The sequence below is a fragment of the Pinus tabuliformis genome, chromosome 3_2 (genome assembly GCF_031772625.1).
Source record: "Pinus tabuliformis cultivar Carrire ecotype Pingquan chromosome 3_2, CPIR1, whole genome shotgun sequence".
In the NCBI taxonomy this organism is placed as follows: Eukaryota; Viridiplantae; Streptophyta; class Pinopsida; order Pinales; family Pinaceae; genus Pinus; species Pinus tabuliformis.
The window spans coordinates 1,166,535,183-1,166,550,729 of record NC_142302.1 but is presented as its reverse complement, the minus strand read 5'-3'; the positions used below and the strand labels follow the sequence as shown (position 1 = coordinate 1,166,550,729).

General features: G+C 39.7%; 1 protein-coding gene across 2 annotated transcripts in view; it reads right to left on the bottom strand.

The window, feature by feature from the left end:
* The window catches only part of LOC149184864 (uncharacterized), a 95,341-nt gene extending 88,695 nt beyond the window's left edge, over positions 1-6,646 (bottom strand). The window contains exons 1-2 of one of the 2 annotated variants that reach the window (XM_089418998.1): positions 6,438-6,646; positions 5,180-5,233 (exon numbers count right to left, since the gene is read on the bottom strand). In XM_089418998.1, the coding sequence (XP_089275124.1) occupies positions 5,180-5,233; positions 6,438-6,499 (116 nt within the window). In that variant the 5' untranslated portion in view covers positions 6,500-6,646. The remainder of the gene's footprint in view (positions 1-5,179; positions 5,234-6,437) is intronic. The other variant, XM_089418999.1, reaches the window with a different exon arrangement.
* Between the last annotated feature and the right edge of the window lie 8,901 nt (positions 6,647-15,547).

Genomic DNA, 15,547 nt, shown 5'->3' with positions numbered 1-15,547 from the left:
GGAAACTAGGGCCAAACTTCACCTTGGACAGCTCATGTGAGGTAGCTGATATTTTTATTGGATTCCTCTCTCCGAGAGGTGTAGGATTGATCTAAAGATCATCTCATTTTGACATGTACAAATGGAATTATGAATTTATTTTGTTTATGGATAAATTGTCAAGGTCAGCCAGCAAACTAATGTAGGCTCAGAAGCCCAACAGTCACGTCTATTCATCCTCAACGTTTGCATTTAAATACAAGGTGCCTCCTCCTCATTTAGACACTTCACTCACTTACATATCTCTCTCTCCTTCATTGATTGGGTACGAATTTCTGAGGCAGCTCTCCACACGTGCAAAGAAGGGCAGTGTTGTTCCTGCATTAACCACCGCTGACTGAAGTTGCAGGAAGAGTTTTTTACCAGCGTTGACCAGCAGCATTGACCTGTGTGACTGTGGTTTTGTGAGGGTTATCTCTGTTTGGGCAAACCGCATTTATGGGCATAGAAAACGAGGCAGACCGTACTATTTGATCAGCATTGACTGCAGAAGGGTTTGACTATAGCGTTGACTTTCGTTGACCAGGTTTGACTAGATATTTTCGGACTATTTTTTGGCTGATTTGATTTGCTATTGGAGGTCGAGTTGACAAAGTTTGGCCGAGCTGTTTTGGAGGTCAAATTCTGCCCTGTTGACCAACATTGACTTTCTGCTTTCTGTAGCTGTTGTTTGTTGGGACAGATTTCACTGTGATTGGGCAAGTTAATATTGCATATTGTACTCTCTCTCTCTCTGTGCTCAACTTTTGAAGAATAATAAGAAGAATTGATCAAAGGGTTTCCCCACATTGGGGTTTGTCCCTGGTTGGAGCCATATCTTGTGTCCTCTTGTCTTGGCTTGTCTTGCACTGTTATTGTTTATGTTCTATCTGCATTTTATTATCGTGTTGATGTGATTGCTAATCTGGATATTGATATTGGGCTAATAAGAAAATTGAAATAAAATTGCTCTTAAGCATAGAACATACCATCGTTATCTAAAATTAACAGATGTACTAGGTACTTTATTATTAAAGTCACATGTGATTTAAAAATTACTTTATGTCAAAAAGTACTAAGTACACTATATTTTATTAAAGCAACTTTTATAATGTAAAGTGACTTTATAAGGAAAAAGTGACCATGGTACTAAAAACATTAAAAGTAATAGGGAGGCTCATTAATATAAAAGGGGGCCACATGAGGAGGGGTCAAGTAGGGGACTCATCTCCAGCCTTGATCTAATGGTTTAAGATTAAATCTCAGCCATTAGATCTTAGGGATAGGATTCCTATCTTATTGGAAAGACAAAAAGGGAGAAAAGGAGGCAGAGCTCATTCATTATTCTCATGAGAAGATTGAGAAGAGGAGGAGAGCAGCTGGAGAAAGGAGGAAGGGTTTCCTTGTGAAGAAAATCGAACAGCAAGAGAACAAAAGATACTTCAGTTCTGGTACGAATTTCAAGAGGCTGAGTTTAAGCCTTGAAAAATGGTTGAATCTTAAGGAGCAGCTTCATTAGCCTTCAGCATTCAGGTTGAAACAGTTTTCTGAGCAAGAGACAATGTTCTAGCAGCATTTTTCTCACCCAATACCCAGTCAAAAGGAGGCCGAGAATCTCAGGCCTGAGCAGCGAAATTCTCGGGCCTGTCTGTGCTTGTATAGCGCAATTTTCAGGAGGCAATTGTGGACTGATTTTGGTGTAAAAGCATGCTACAGGAGTTTGACTTATAGCTGATGGAATCCAGCCACAAATCTGGAAGTGTTGACTGCTCCAAACTTTAAATTCCCTGTGTACAGTGAGCTCAAAGGAGGCCTCATTTTTCACTGGAGTAAAGGACTGTGAGAAGAATGATATCAGCCCAGAAAACTCAGTGTTAAAAGAACCTCTGTGAAGAAGCTTAAAGGGACAAGATAAGTTTAACTTCTCTTGAAATTTTGTTGTAAAAAATTTCTCTCAAGAAGCAAAATAATAGCCTCCTTCCAGCACTGGTTTTCCCCAAGCAGTGGGGTTTTTCCAGGGCCAAGTTGACCAAAAATCATTGTGTCACAATTGTGTGTGTGCATGTAACTTGTCTTTTGTATTAGATATGCTAATTGAATGGTAGAGTAGTCCTAATGTTTTATGTAAATGCAATTATCAGTCTCATGTTTTACGATGGGTTTGAGCATTAAACCATGCAAAACATAAAACTGGGTTGGACTACAAGTTAGACACAAATTTCTACAGGTCCTTCATGATGGCCATGGAGAGTTTCACTTGCTTGGAGAACACCCTACTTAGGAGGAAGAGCATTGTGCATCTTGGAAGAGTGCATCAAGCCCTAAACAACATGTAGTAGATGGATTCCTATATGGAGGCTTGGAGTTGGCCCAGGGATGCCTAGTTGTGATAGTGTTTATGCAAGGGGAGTGGACCCAATAGAGTACATGGCTTAAAAGGAACGGTGGAGTTTGTATGGGCTTGTGGTGGAGTGTGAACACACCTTGTGTAGTTACATCATCTTAGAACCCTTATTGTGTATGACATCACCTTGGAGTTTAACATGTGTACCCTTGGAGTGTAATGCTCCACTTGTGTGAGCCTACATGTGATTATTGTAGGTTGCTCATAAGAACATAGGCCCACATATGTATTTTTGGCCTCCCTCACATCTCATATGTGTAGCGGAGGGAGAAAGTCCTTTCATTATCATCATCATCATTTTACTTTTCTCTTTGTAGTTGTTTTTTCGACGAAGTCGCTAGGATTATGACGAAACCCTAGGAGAGCTATTGATGGGAAAGAGGACATCTTTTTTGGGAAATTTCTCTTGAAAAAGACATTGGATATCATAATCACTTCATACCCATCATTCTTATTCACTCTTCTATAGAGTTGCGACTAGGAGCACACTAGTCATCCTTTCTCTCTTATATTTCACGCTAGTCATTCTCTCTCCCTTTTGGAATCACCAAGGTTTCTTAATCCTCTTGAAGCATATTGAAGTCTAGGGTTAGGGTTTCATCCCTTGGAGATTTAGAGATTTGGGTTTTGAGATGAAAGTCTGGGTTGTATTTGGTGAAGAAAAAGAGGAGGAGACATCTTGCCTTCAAGGACTAGCTTGAGTGATTCATGCTTGTTGGATTTCCTTGGTTGAGCTAGGGTTTATCATTGTTTTCCCTAGCTAGGGTTTCGAAGAGGTAGAGGATTGTACTAACCCTGTGAAAAAACTAAGGTTATAGACATGAACCTCATCTTATGCATATTATTGAAATTTTCAACTATCCAACACTTGTGTAAATTGCAGATTTGATTTTTGGTCACCTATGTTCTTCATGGTTTGTCGTTTCTAGCTATATGTGTCTTGCTGATTTGATATAAGTAAATGGTGATTATCTGAAGAAAGTTAACAATATAATTGAAGAAGATAAGGGCTTTTTGTTGTGTTATTTACTACTGTGAATAGAAGTTTTCAGATCAGATCTGGTCTATGCATGATAAGATTCCCCTAGAGAGCTGAAACTTATCAGAAAGTTGGTGCATTTTGTAGAAATTTTGAATAATTTAACACATATTCAACAGAGATTATCCTGGTTATACATTACTTGCGGAATACATGCATAACACATAACCTCCTCTACGTTGATCATCAATTTACAGAAGCAGAAACATTCACAAGCGCACATAGAAGCATCAATCAAACTCATTAACACAGTATGTATCCCGGAGAAAGCATCTCGCTAAAAACCCCACACTATCTGTATATTATATTGATTGAATCATGTAACATTACAAAGTACAATGCTTATCACAAGCAATCCAGTACCAGCTCCACCTGTTACACACAATACAGCTCAGATCTGATCTCCAAATCTCCCCCGCTGCTTGCCTGCCTCCACAGCTCAATACCTGCTCAAGAACTGATGAGAATGGCTCACCAAACTCGTATTTCACCTCAAAATAGTCACTCACACTTTGTTGGACGTGAGCAAAGGCTACAATACTGGGCAAATACGTGAGCAAACTCATTGGCATACTCAATCCCTTGATTGTGCAAGATCTGGTGCACAACTATAGTCACAACTGATAGCAATCTGATTCTCTACCACCTGTCCCTGTTGAACTGAACATGCACTGACATGCAACTGAGTTAACTGATGTATTCTATAGTTGTATTATGAGTTAATAACTTGTGAATTAATTAATAACTAATTCACCCAACTCATCTCTAGTCTATTGATCAGTTAGACTAAATACAACTAGTTTAACAAGGCTAAACTGAACACAACTCCATCAACTGCACCTCCAGTCCACTAAACTCAACTCACTTGAGTTCTAACTGAAGTCCTGCATGCAAATATTAGTCATCCCATAGGTAACCACGTATTTCCCTCTGGGATCTGCATGTACCACATCCGTAGCTCATCCTGAAGTGCTCCAAGAGAATAAGATCAAATTTATAGTCCAAATATTATTATGAGACAATAATATTTGACTTTTCTATTTTTGACAGCCAGTCTAAAAATAGACTTTGATCACTCACACTGTGATCACTCACACTTTCATCAAAAATAGAAGTCCATCTATTTTTCCCAACTTGACCAATCATCCATAAACAGCAACCTGCAATCCATAGACATGATCCATATGTCTAAAAATAGACTTGCGCCAAAAATAGCCTGCGGGCCCACTTAATGAAGGAGACTCTTTTCACTAAGCTTCATCATCTTGTTGCACTCTCAACAAGCATTTCTTGTTGCACACTTTTCAACACATTTTTCTCTTGGACTGTGTAGAAGTTTGAAGTGTTTAAGAATTGAAATATTGTCCGCCACCACTGCTGTTTCGTTTTGAATTTCATAACAGCCCTGAGGCTGAATTCACAGGGTTAAGATCCAGGAGACCTCTAGTTAAGAGATGAAATTTCTGAATTTTAAATTGCAAGAAATTTCCACAAATACTAATCAGGAGAAGAGGGGAAGGATGGGATCTCCAAATATTAGCAGCTATATTTTGTAGCGAGACAGATAATATAAAGGAAAGAGAGAGTTGCCAAGCAACATCCAAACTATCAGCCAAATCAAGGTTTGAAAAAAATGGCATGGGCAATTGCAGCAGGAACTGACCGAGGAGGGCCACAAATTGAACGATCGTCACCAATCGTATGAGCAGGATCCTCACCTTTTTCTAACTGGGGAAGTCTGGTGCATGAACATCCCAAACAAAGGCACTATCCTGCATAACCAAGAAAAAAATTTAAAAAATCCAACAGTGGATCTTATTTGAATTAGCACATAAAACCCCTAGTTTGCATGGTATCCTGATTTCACAATTGGTTGTTTTGCATTGAATTGATGTGGAAAAAACTGGCAAAAGAGGGCAGCGAACCGCCTTCACACCCCACCAACTTCACCGCTATGTTTGGAAATATATGGCAAGGAGGAAGAATCTAATCTTCATGATTGATTGAGCCAGCAACAAAATTCTATGATGAACCGCCCACCGTAGAAAATTACGGTGGACTCTTTACCAAAAAACTGTCATCGAGAAAAGAAAGTCAAAATTTAAGGAAATCGTTGAGGAATATTGTTAAAAGGAGAGGAGACAACAGGGAGATGGGCAAGAAGAGAAATTGATTCGTAGACAACACAACAGCTAGGCGGCTAATTCACTGGAGAAGAGGGCAAATTTCTTGGCGCAGGAGCAGAATCGGGGCATCAGTTAAGTACCATTCTCTGATTAATTGAAGAAATTGCTGGCTGCAGACTGAAATTGGGAAGAAACCGCTGGCTGGGAGCTCCAATTGGAGAAAATGTTGAGGAAAAACGGTTTCAGTATAGAAAATCGATGTAAGTGATGATCACTGGGGAAAACCGTGGCATTCTATGGAAGTAGAATCAGTAAGGAAGGAGAAATTAAAATGCTGGGCATGAGTTTGCTGGTGCAGAGAGTGACTCCTCTGGGAGAGTAATGAAGTAGCAGCTCTGTAAATTGACGGTCTCACTTGAATCTGATAATGCAAAAAAAATTGATCGATGTGGTTGCTTGAGTCTCATCTATAATTGTTTTGCTTCAGCGTATATGTATTTTATCCTATCGATGGTACCTACCCCTGAGTATTTGAGCGGGTCCTATGTTTATTGAGCCTGCATCAACCTATAATCATCTGAACAGACTGATTGGATGCCCAAATTCATATGGGTCCAACTCAACTCCATTCTGTGTACTTTCTCCTTATGAACCCAATTTCTTAATTCAAATAAAAGTATACCATCATACACAAAACTGAAATCAAGCTTTCCCAGCCACTTAGGGCTGGAGCGAGATTGAGAGAAAAGGAAACGTCATAACTTAAACCGACAAAAGCCCAGGGAATGAATGAATGAAAGAAAAGCATTTTAATTTTGAAGCAAAATAATTGATGAAAATCCCAATGTACCTGAATGCGTCAGCGGACTTCGAAATAAGCTGCCCTATCAACCCCTTCGTCCTCATATTCATCGCATCGCGTTGCAGGGAACAAGTATATACTCGAAATAATAATCAACGAAAGTAGACGCTGTTTATCATCTGAAATTTCACAGGTGTACTGATCTGAAACTGAAACCTCGCCGTTGTGTATTTATGCTTCAACGTTAACCTGTGAGAGTTTGTGACAATTTACCATTATAATTACGCCCATCTTAATCGGGTTTAATCTCGGTTATTATAAGTTTAATTACGTAAATATTACATGTTTAATTTGGTTAATAAGTTGGTTAAAACAACATGAATTATATTCTGGTTAATAAGTTTGTTAAAATAACATGAATCATATTTACTGGTTTTAAAATCGTTGACAAATGAATTTTGATGTTATTATTATCAAAAATAATTCTCACAAAACTTGATATATATCACAGAAAATCTTAATTCAATCATTTTAATATAATTATTAGGTTATAGTAGAAATTTAACTTTCATTAAATATTTTGTGTTAAAAAAAAATATTCATAATTATTAAAAATTGAGATTTATTTTTAAAGTAGTTATGTTTTCAGTGAAATATTTTGTGTTTATTTTAGAAAAAAAAAAAATTAATTTAATTATCCATAATTATTAGATAAATAGTAAAGATTTAACTTCCATGAAATATTTTAAAATATTTTAGTAGTGTACACAAAGCAAAAATTGAGATTTATCTTCAAAGCAGTTATGCTTTTTTATCCTTTCAACTAAATTAATTAATTCAAAAATAGGTTATAAGAAGTGAGTTATGGCTTTTTGGGCGTTGTATTGATAAACAATGGTATTGGCACATGGTATTATAACAAAGTCTACTTGCATATTAAGAATTTTCATGGTAAATTGGGGTAAATCTCCATGGTTAAGAATCTTGTTCGTTCCAGTGTGATTCATCATCAAGATAAGATGGAGAATCAGATCATGGTATCAAATTAAATAGAGAAACCAATGTAGAGACCCTTAGTTTTGAAAAAAAAAAAAAAAAAAAACTAGGATGTTAGAATCATCTAGTGTGGTTATAAGATGGAGAATCAAATCATGGCATCAGATTAAATAGAGAAACCAATGTAGAGACCCTTGAACAACTAGTTTTGAAAAAAAAAAAATTAAAATGTTAAAATTGACTCAAGTCAAATTTTGAAAAAGTCAAATATTTAGATAAAGACTAAGTTAAAAGAAAAAATAAATAAATAAATAAATATATATATATAGGAATAAAATAATATTTTAGTATATAAAATCAAATATTTATATTGAATTATAATAAAATTAAATTTATTAATAAATTATGATTAGATATTAAATCAAATATTTAGATTCAAGAATTCAATTATTTGAAATAAAATGCTATATGAAATAATATAAATTTATTTATTTAGATTAAAATACCAAAATAATAAATTCATGGTCGTGAGAAGCTGAATATGTTTGCTCACCTTAATTCTCTATCGGACTCCATCAAGTTCACTATGGAAGTTGAAGTGGATGGATGTCTTCCTTTCTTGGCATTCTCCTGTCAAGGATGGATGATGGTTCCATTTGTCACCAAGTTTTTCGAAAAAAGACTCGCACGAAACAATATCTCCATGTCAATTCTCATCATTTCCCAGCTCAGCAATTTGGGGTTCTCAGCACTCTTGCTACCTGTCTCTAAGAATCTCTGATGATGGCCACCTCAAGCAAGAGAAATCTCATCTTCTTGAGGTTTTTAAAAATAATGGGTATAGTAGATCTCTAAGCCTCAAGGCCTTTCAAAAGGCCTGCAAAGCACCAAGAGTTAAACCTGCTCGTTTTGATCCTATCTCCAAGGTTCATCTACCGTATATCCAAGGAACCACGGATAGGATTGCCCATATCCTTAGGAAGATTAATATCTCCTCTTCGTTCAAGCCTCTCAACACCATTAAAAATTCTCTTAGGTCAGTAAAAGACCCTATTGACCCTAAGGACACGAAAGGGGTCTACCTTGTTCCCTACTCCTGCGGTATTCCCTACATTGGAGAAACAGGTAGGTCTATTAAACGAAGAATCAGTGAACATGATGTTGATATTAGACACAATTGATCTCGCACATCAGCCCTAGCCGAACATGCAGAGAAATCTAAACACCATGTCTGCATCGAAGATTCCAAGGTCATTGCTAGGGTTGATCATTTCCACCACAGGAAACTTAGGGAAGCGATTGAGATCGAGAGGCATGCCAAAAATCTGAATAGAGATGATGGTTGGAAATTGAGCAAGAGTGGATTCCGGCTCTCTCTTCTTGATTCTTTCTCCTTTCAGTTATGCTTCTTATTTGGCATAGCTCCTTCATCTTTTCCCCCTTTTTCTCCGTATTAATATGCTCCATTTTCATTTGTTTTTAATAATAATTATTAGTTTTAAATTCTTCCCCCCTTTTTAGCTTTTCTGATCCTTTAGCTATCTCGCTTTTCTGAACCTTTGGGATCTAGAACATTTTTATTTTGGATCCTTCTCTCCCTTTTATTTTGATTTTATGAAGTTTATTAATACCCCTAATAATATATCATGATATCAACCTTCTTTAATTATTAACCTAAAAACTCTGGTTTATATAATCCTACTTTACTTTATTTCTACTTAAAGGATTTTAATTATATAAATATAAGTTGAATATATTAATAAAACTTCTTTTGAATAAATAATAATAACAAATTATTGGTATTTTAACTTATTTTGAATTGAATTTTCCCAACGACTAGTTTTCAACTATATGAGAACAAGTCAAACCAATAACTAATAATATTATATAAATTAATAAATTAATAATTATTATCGATAATAATATATTTTATTTTCCATAACAGCTATATTTTTAAATATCTACGTACCACTAATTATTAAATAATATTTTTAACTATTTCACCAACAGCTAAATCTTATTAAATAATATTTTTAACTATTTCACTAACGGCTTACCCTAGACAATGATGCATCCATGCTATTTATTCTTTTAGATTGATTGATTTCTCACCTTGTCCTGAGGATGAACCACATTAGTTGGTTCGAAACCTCACCAAATCCTATCAATGTGATTAATCCGGAAGACTTATATCTACATTATGGATCACAAAAGTCTTACATCTAACAAAATTCAAATCAAACTTAAAACAAGGTCCACACAAAAATAAAAATAAACTAATAATAATAAAATTCTTTAAATAATAAAAAGAACCTCTAAAAATTAAGGATAAAATCAAAAATAATTTTAGTGGAGGTATTAAAGAAATAAAAATAAAATTATTGACCAATATATATTATTTAATTTAATTTAATTTATTTATTAATTAATTAGTATATTCATTCTATATATATATATGTAATGACCCAAAAAAATAAAATAAAAATAAAACTAAATAAAATTTAGGAAGAAAGGGTAGGGACCCAATGATCATTAATCTTCCATCCATCATCCCTATTTTAAATTACAAGGCTTCCTATCAATCTCAATGGCCTCCATAAACTTTCAATGAAAGAAATGATCAACCTTTGCAATGACCCAGACCTCTTCAATGCAAATGTGATGTTTCGTCTTTTCTGCATGCTCTTCCAAAGTTGAGGAGTGGGTCCTCCCATGTTTTATGTCAGCCACGTGCTCATGGATCCTTTGATTTATCGAACGTCCAGTTTCACTAATGTAGGGGGTCCCGCAAGAAAATGTAATTTTGTAAACACATTTCATGTTCTTAGGATCAACTGGGTCTTTTACAGACCTTAGGGAGCTTCGAATGGTGTTAAGGGGCCTAAAGGTAGAGGGAACCTTATGCTTTCTCAAGATTCTAGCAATCTTATTAGTCGTCCCTTGGATAAAAATATGTGTGTATGTATTAATTTTTTTAATTATTTAATAATAATAATAATAATAATACTAATAATTTAAAATTTCCCTGATCGAGGTGTTGGAATGTGTGCCAACGAAGGAGGATGGGAGCCCATCACCCCGCCGCCTCCCATCGCATTTAAGAGGGAGGGATGACATGGCTATCCCGCCTCATGCAATCACACGTGTTAACCACAATACATCCATTCGCATTAAGATGGCAACTCTCATTCCTCCTACGAGCTCTCAACTTGTCTGTTATGACTCTATGTTCTTGTGTAGTGTTTCTGGTGTTTCCCCACCACAAGTGGGATATTTATCACAGAGCATTGACTTTATGGAAACTCAACCCGTATGTCGTGGCTCTATGTTCATTAGCAGTCCCTGTGGAAAACTCCTGCTACGTGTGGGATATCTCCCCCATGACACTAACTTTGTGGGAACTATGGTGCATGAAGGTTTCGATCCCCTAAAGGGCAACCTTCACTACACGCACTCGGCGTTGATCTTTCAAGTGTATAGCAAGGCGATAATGGTCGAGGAAGCATCTTATGGGTTGTCAAAATTAGTTACAACAGGGAAAAGAGTCAAAACGAGAAGTGGCTAGCAAGGATTCAAGCTTCATCCGCAACATCTCCATGCCCGATGGGAAGACAATTGTGGGGTTATTTTTTCTATGTCCAATCTTTCCAACATTTTCAGTTCGTTTGTGTTTGCATGGTAGAATCTAGTTTATGGTCTATAGGGCATCTCGATTGATCTAGGTGGATGTTGGTGGCCACCCACCTATCCCACTTGGACCCCCACAACTGTCTCTTTCAGCTTTTCAATTTCCTTATTTGTAGCACAATTTACTATTTTTAGCAGTTTTTCGGGTCCTGAACTTTCGGAGCCATTTTGAGGCCCTAAACAACGTTTTTTGGGAAATCTGGGAGCAACATGGGTCCATGGCTAGATGGGTCCATGGACCGATGTTGCTCTTACCAAAGTTGTAGTTCTCGGATAGATCTTTCTAACGAGATATTGTGCGCGTCAAACGGAGATTGTATGCTAAATTTACGACCTCGGGAAGTTGATGATCCAGGTGGATATTGGTGGCCACCTGCCAGGTCCACCTGGACCCCCACCATTGTTGCCTCCCAAAGTGGTAGTACTCGGATAGATCTTTCTAACGAGCTATCGTACACGTCAAACGGAGATCGTATGCCAAAGTTACGACCCCGGGAAATTGATGTACCAATTTACCCAAACGGGGCCCACAATTTGGCGTCTCATCTTCTAGGGTTAGGTTTCTGTATGTGAAGGGTTTTCCATTGTTTCTCAACAATAAATAGGCCTTCGAGCCTCATTGTAATACAGTTCAGAACAGTTCAGAGGCATGTAGCCATCACATCTCTTCTCAGAGATAAGCTACCATCGCCCTAGCTAGTTTATTGCCATTTCTGTTTGTAAGCATATGTCAGTATTTTCCATTAATGAAATGAAGTATTATTTCCGCTGCATCTTTGTGTATATGGTTATCTCTGTAATTTGTTGCGTTCCTATTTAAATCTGGATCAGTGGTATCAGAGCGGTCTGCTTTTTCTCTGTTTTTCTTTGCATGTCCCCAACAAGGTCGGGATATAAGGAGTTAGGGCTTGAACTGGTTGAACCTTTGCAAGACCAGCCTCGCAAATCCCGACGGCCTCCCATGGCGGACGAGAAGAAAGACGAGGGGGCAGGAGATCCCATCAAAATCTTGCTCGAAGAAGCGCTCGAGCGACAACGGAACGCGATGATGGACAGCGTTGCGCAGATCCTTCAGCGGCTACCCAGAAGCGGCGCATCGGCTTCCAGCAGCTCCTCTGGAAACGCCACACCCTTTAAGGTACAAGTTAATTTTGAAATCCCCATATTCGAGGGTCAGATAGACGCCGATGCCGTAGATAAATGGTTAAATCTGCTAGAGGGTTATTTTTCTGTTCATGAATTTTCGAGTCGGGAAAAGATTGTTTTTGCTCTTCTCAAAGCAGCCCCCCACGTCAAGGACTGGTGGGAAACCTACTGCGAGCAGAAGGATGAAAGTACTGGCTCACTATTTTCAGCCGCACCCACCTGGGATTCGTTCCGGGATGCCATCAAGGAGCAGTACTACCCTGTCGGAAGCTATGAGGATGAATACATAAAGTGGACCACGCTGCGGCAGGGAAGGGACCAAGATGTGCCGGAGTTCACCAATCTTTTCCATACCCTTCGCACAAAGTTGGGTATCAAGGATTCGGAGCAACATTTGATACTCAAATACCGTGGCTGCCTGCACAAGTACATCTAGGAAGAAATACAGTTCCTAAACATCCCCTCGCTCGGCGCAGCATACCGGTATGCCGTCAAAGTCGAGTAGAAGTTTAAACAAAAGAAGCGAGACTTTGGATCTGCGAATCCAAAGCAGGGGAAAGGTGCCCCTAAACCACAGAACAAAGGACAAAGCCAAGGCGGGACAACCCAAGACAACCAGCTGAAGCTGCAAGCAAAGAGCAACGCCACGAAGCCGAGAAAGGACACTGGAAAATGGTGCGAGTTCCATAAGAGCTCCACTCACAACACAAGTGAGTGTCGGGCCAAACAGTCACTGGTGGCTGAGCTAAAGGTTTCAGAATCAGATGCATGTTCCGACTCTGAGTCAGAACCCGATAAGGGGTATGAAAAACGAAAGCAGATCATTGATGCGGATCCCAGCGCCATTGTTGCTACCGCAAAGATCCAGAAAAATGAACCCGAAGATCCAGAGAAGGAGGAGCGTCTCTTCCACTCCCAGATGTGGGTCAAGGGCTCCCCGATACAGTTCATTGTTGATAGCGGGAGTCAAAAGAACCTCATTTCAGCAGAGGTCGTGAAGCGGTTGGGCTTACCGACCACAGCACATCCACAACCATACACCATTGGGTGGCTTTACCAAGGGCGAGATCTTCGCGTGAGCCAGCAGTGTCGCCTTCCATACAACATCAAGCCCTTCACGGATGAGGTATTGTGTGACATTGCTCCCCTTGAAGTTTGTGATGTATTACTAGGACAACCATACTTGTGGAAGCGACATGTTGTGTATGAATCAAGGCCCCGTGCTGTTATTATTACATTGGGAAATAAGTTGTTCAGGATACCAGAGGTACCACCACCTGCCGCCATCTCTTTGATTACTGCAAAACAATGCAGTAAGATCATTTCCAAAACCAGGAAATTTGTTTTCCTGATGATACGCCCTCAAGGGAAGAAGAAGACAGTGGCCGCGGCCTCCAAACGAGGTCCCCCTGCACGGCAGCTACAAATGGACAAGATTGTGGAGGAGTACAAAGACATCTTCACCTCCCCGGCAGGGGTTCCTCTGCACTGTCAAGTCAAGCACTCCATTGATCTGACCCCAGGTGCGCCGCTACCCAATGGACCAATTTATCGGCGCTCCGTTCTGGAGAACAATGAAATCAAGAGGCAGATTCAGGAGCTCCTACAGAAAGGTCACATCCGTCCGAGTTCTTCGCCCTGTGGGAGCCCGATAGTGTTGGTACAGAAGAAGGATGGGACGTGGAGACTCTGTATTGACTATCGGGTGCTGAACAAGATCACTGTCCGTAATAGGTACCCGATCCCGCGGATTGATGACCTCCTAGACCAACTAAAGGGGGCGAAATATTTCAGCAAGATCGATCTGAAGTCAGGATATCACCAGGTACCAATTGAACCCTCAGATGTGTGGAAGACTGCCTTCAAATCCAAGGAGGGCCTCTTCGAATGGTTGGTCATGCCTTTCGGATTGACGAATGCTCCTGCAACCTTTATGAGGCTAATGGATGACATCTTGCGGCCATTCACCAACTCCTTTGTAGTAGTATACTTGGATGACATTCTGATCTTCAACCAGAGTTGGGAAGAGCACCTCCACCACATCCGACAGGTTCTCCAAACACTGCGGCAACACAAGCTATGTGCCAATTTGGAGAAATGCACTTTTGGCATGACCGAGGTTCAGTATCTGGGATACATCATTGATGAACAGGGGGTGCATGTCGATCCAGCCAAGGTCCAAGTCATTCGGGATTGGCCCTCTCCAACCACTCTAACAGAGCTCCGCAGCTTTCTAGGTCTTGCCAACTTCTACCGCAGGTTTGTGTTGGGATTTTCTCATATTTCTTGGCCCTTGAGTCAAGTCACCAAGGGCGGGGCGAAAGCAAAATTCTTTTGGTCTGAATCTCAACAGAAGGCATTCAGGGAGTTGAAGGATCGCCTCTGCACGGCACCAGTGCTCGCGTTACCAGATTTACAACAACCATTTGAGGTCGAGACAGATGCCTCTGACTATGCTATTGGGGCAGTCCTTACTCAACATGGACATCCAGTGGCATATCACAGTGAAACACTTTCAGACACAGTCCGGAAGTACCCCACTTATGATAAAGAGATGTATTCCATTGTACAGGCCTGCCGACAATGGAAGCATTACATTTTGGGGAAGGAAACGGTCATCCACACAGACCACCGACCTCTGCAATTCATACAGACCCAAGGGAAATTGCAGAATGATCGCCATCAGAAGTGGTCTACATACCTGCAACAGTTTCACTTGAATATCAAGTATAAAAAGGGCAGCACCAATAATGTTGCAGATTGCCTCAGTCGACCACCGATCATGGCGCTAACCACCGTGCTCAACTCTTGCGGGCACGAGACTTCTGATTGGCCACTTCTCTACAAAAGCGACCCAGAATTCGGCCACACATACCAGACACTCTTGGAGGGTCGGCAGGTTGCAGATTTTCACCTCCAGGATGCCCTATTATGCCACCTCGGTCACCTTTGTGTTCCTTCAAGCGAGCGTGCCAAGATGATTTGGGAAGCACACTACAGTCGGGCTGCTGGGCATTTCGGGGTCGAGAAAACAGTGGCAGTACTGCAAAACTATTTCTATTGGCCGAATCTTCGACAGGATGTTGGGAAGTACATCCGATCATGTACTGCCTGTGCCATTGCCAAACCGACCATTAAGAAGCAAGGCCTCTATACCCCGTTGCCTACCCCTAGTCGACCTTGGGAATCCATCTCCATGGATTACATGTCAGGCCTTCCTTCCACTAAGCATGGAAATGACTGTGTTTTTGTGGTCGTCGACAGGTTCTCAAAGATGGCCATTATGATGGCCTGCAAGAAGAATATCACAGCAGAAGCCACTGCTAAAC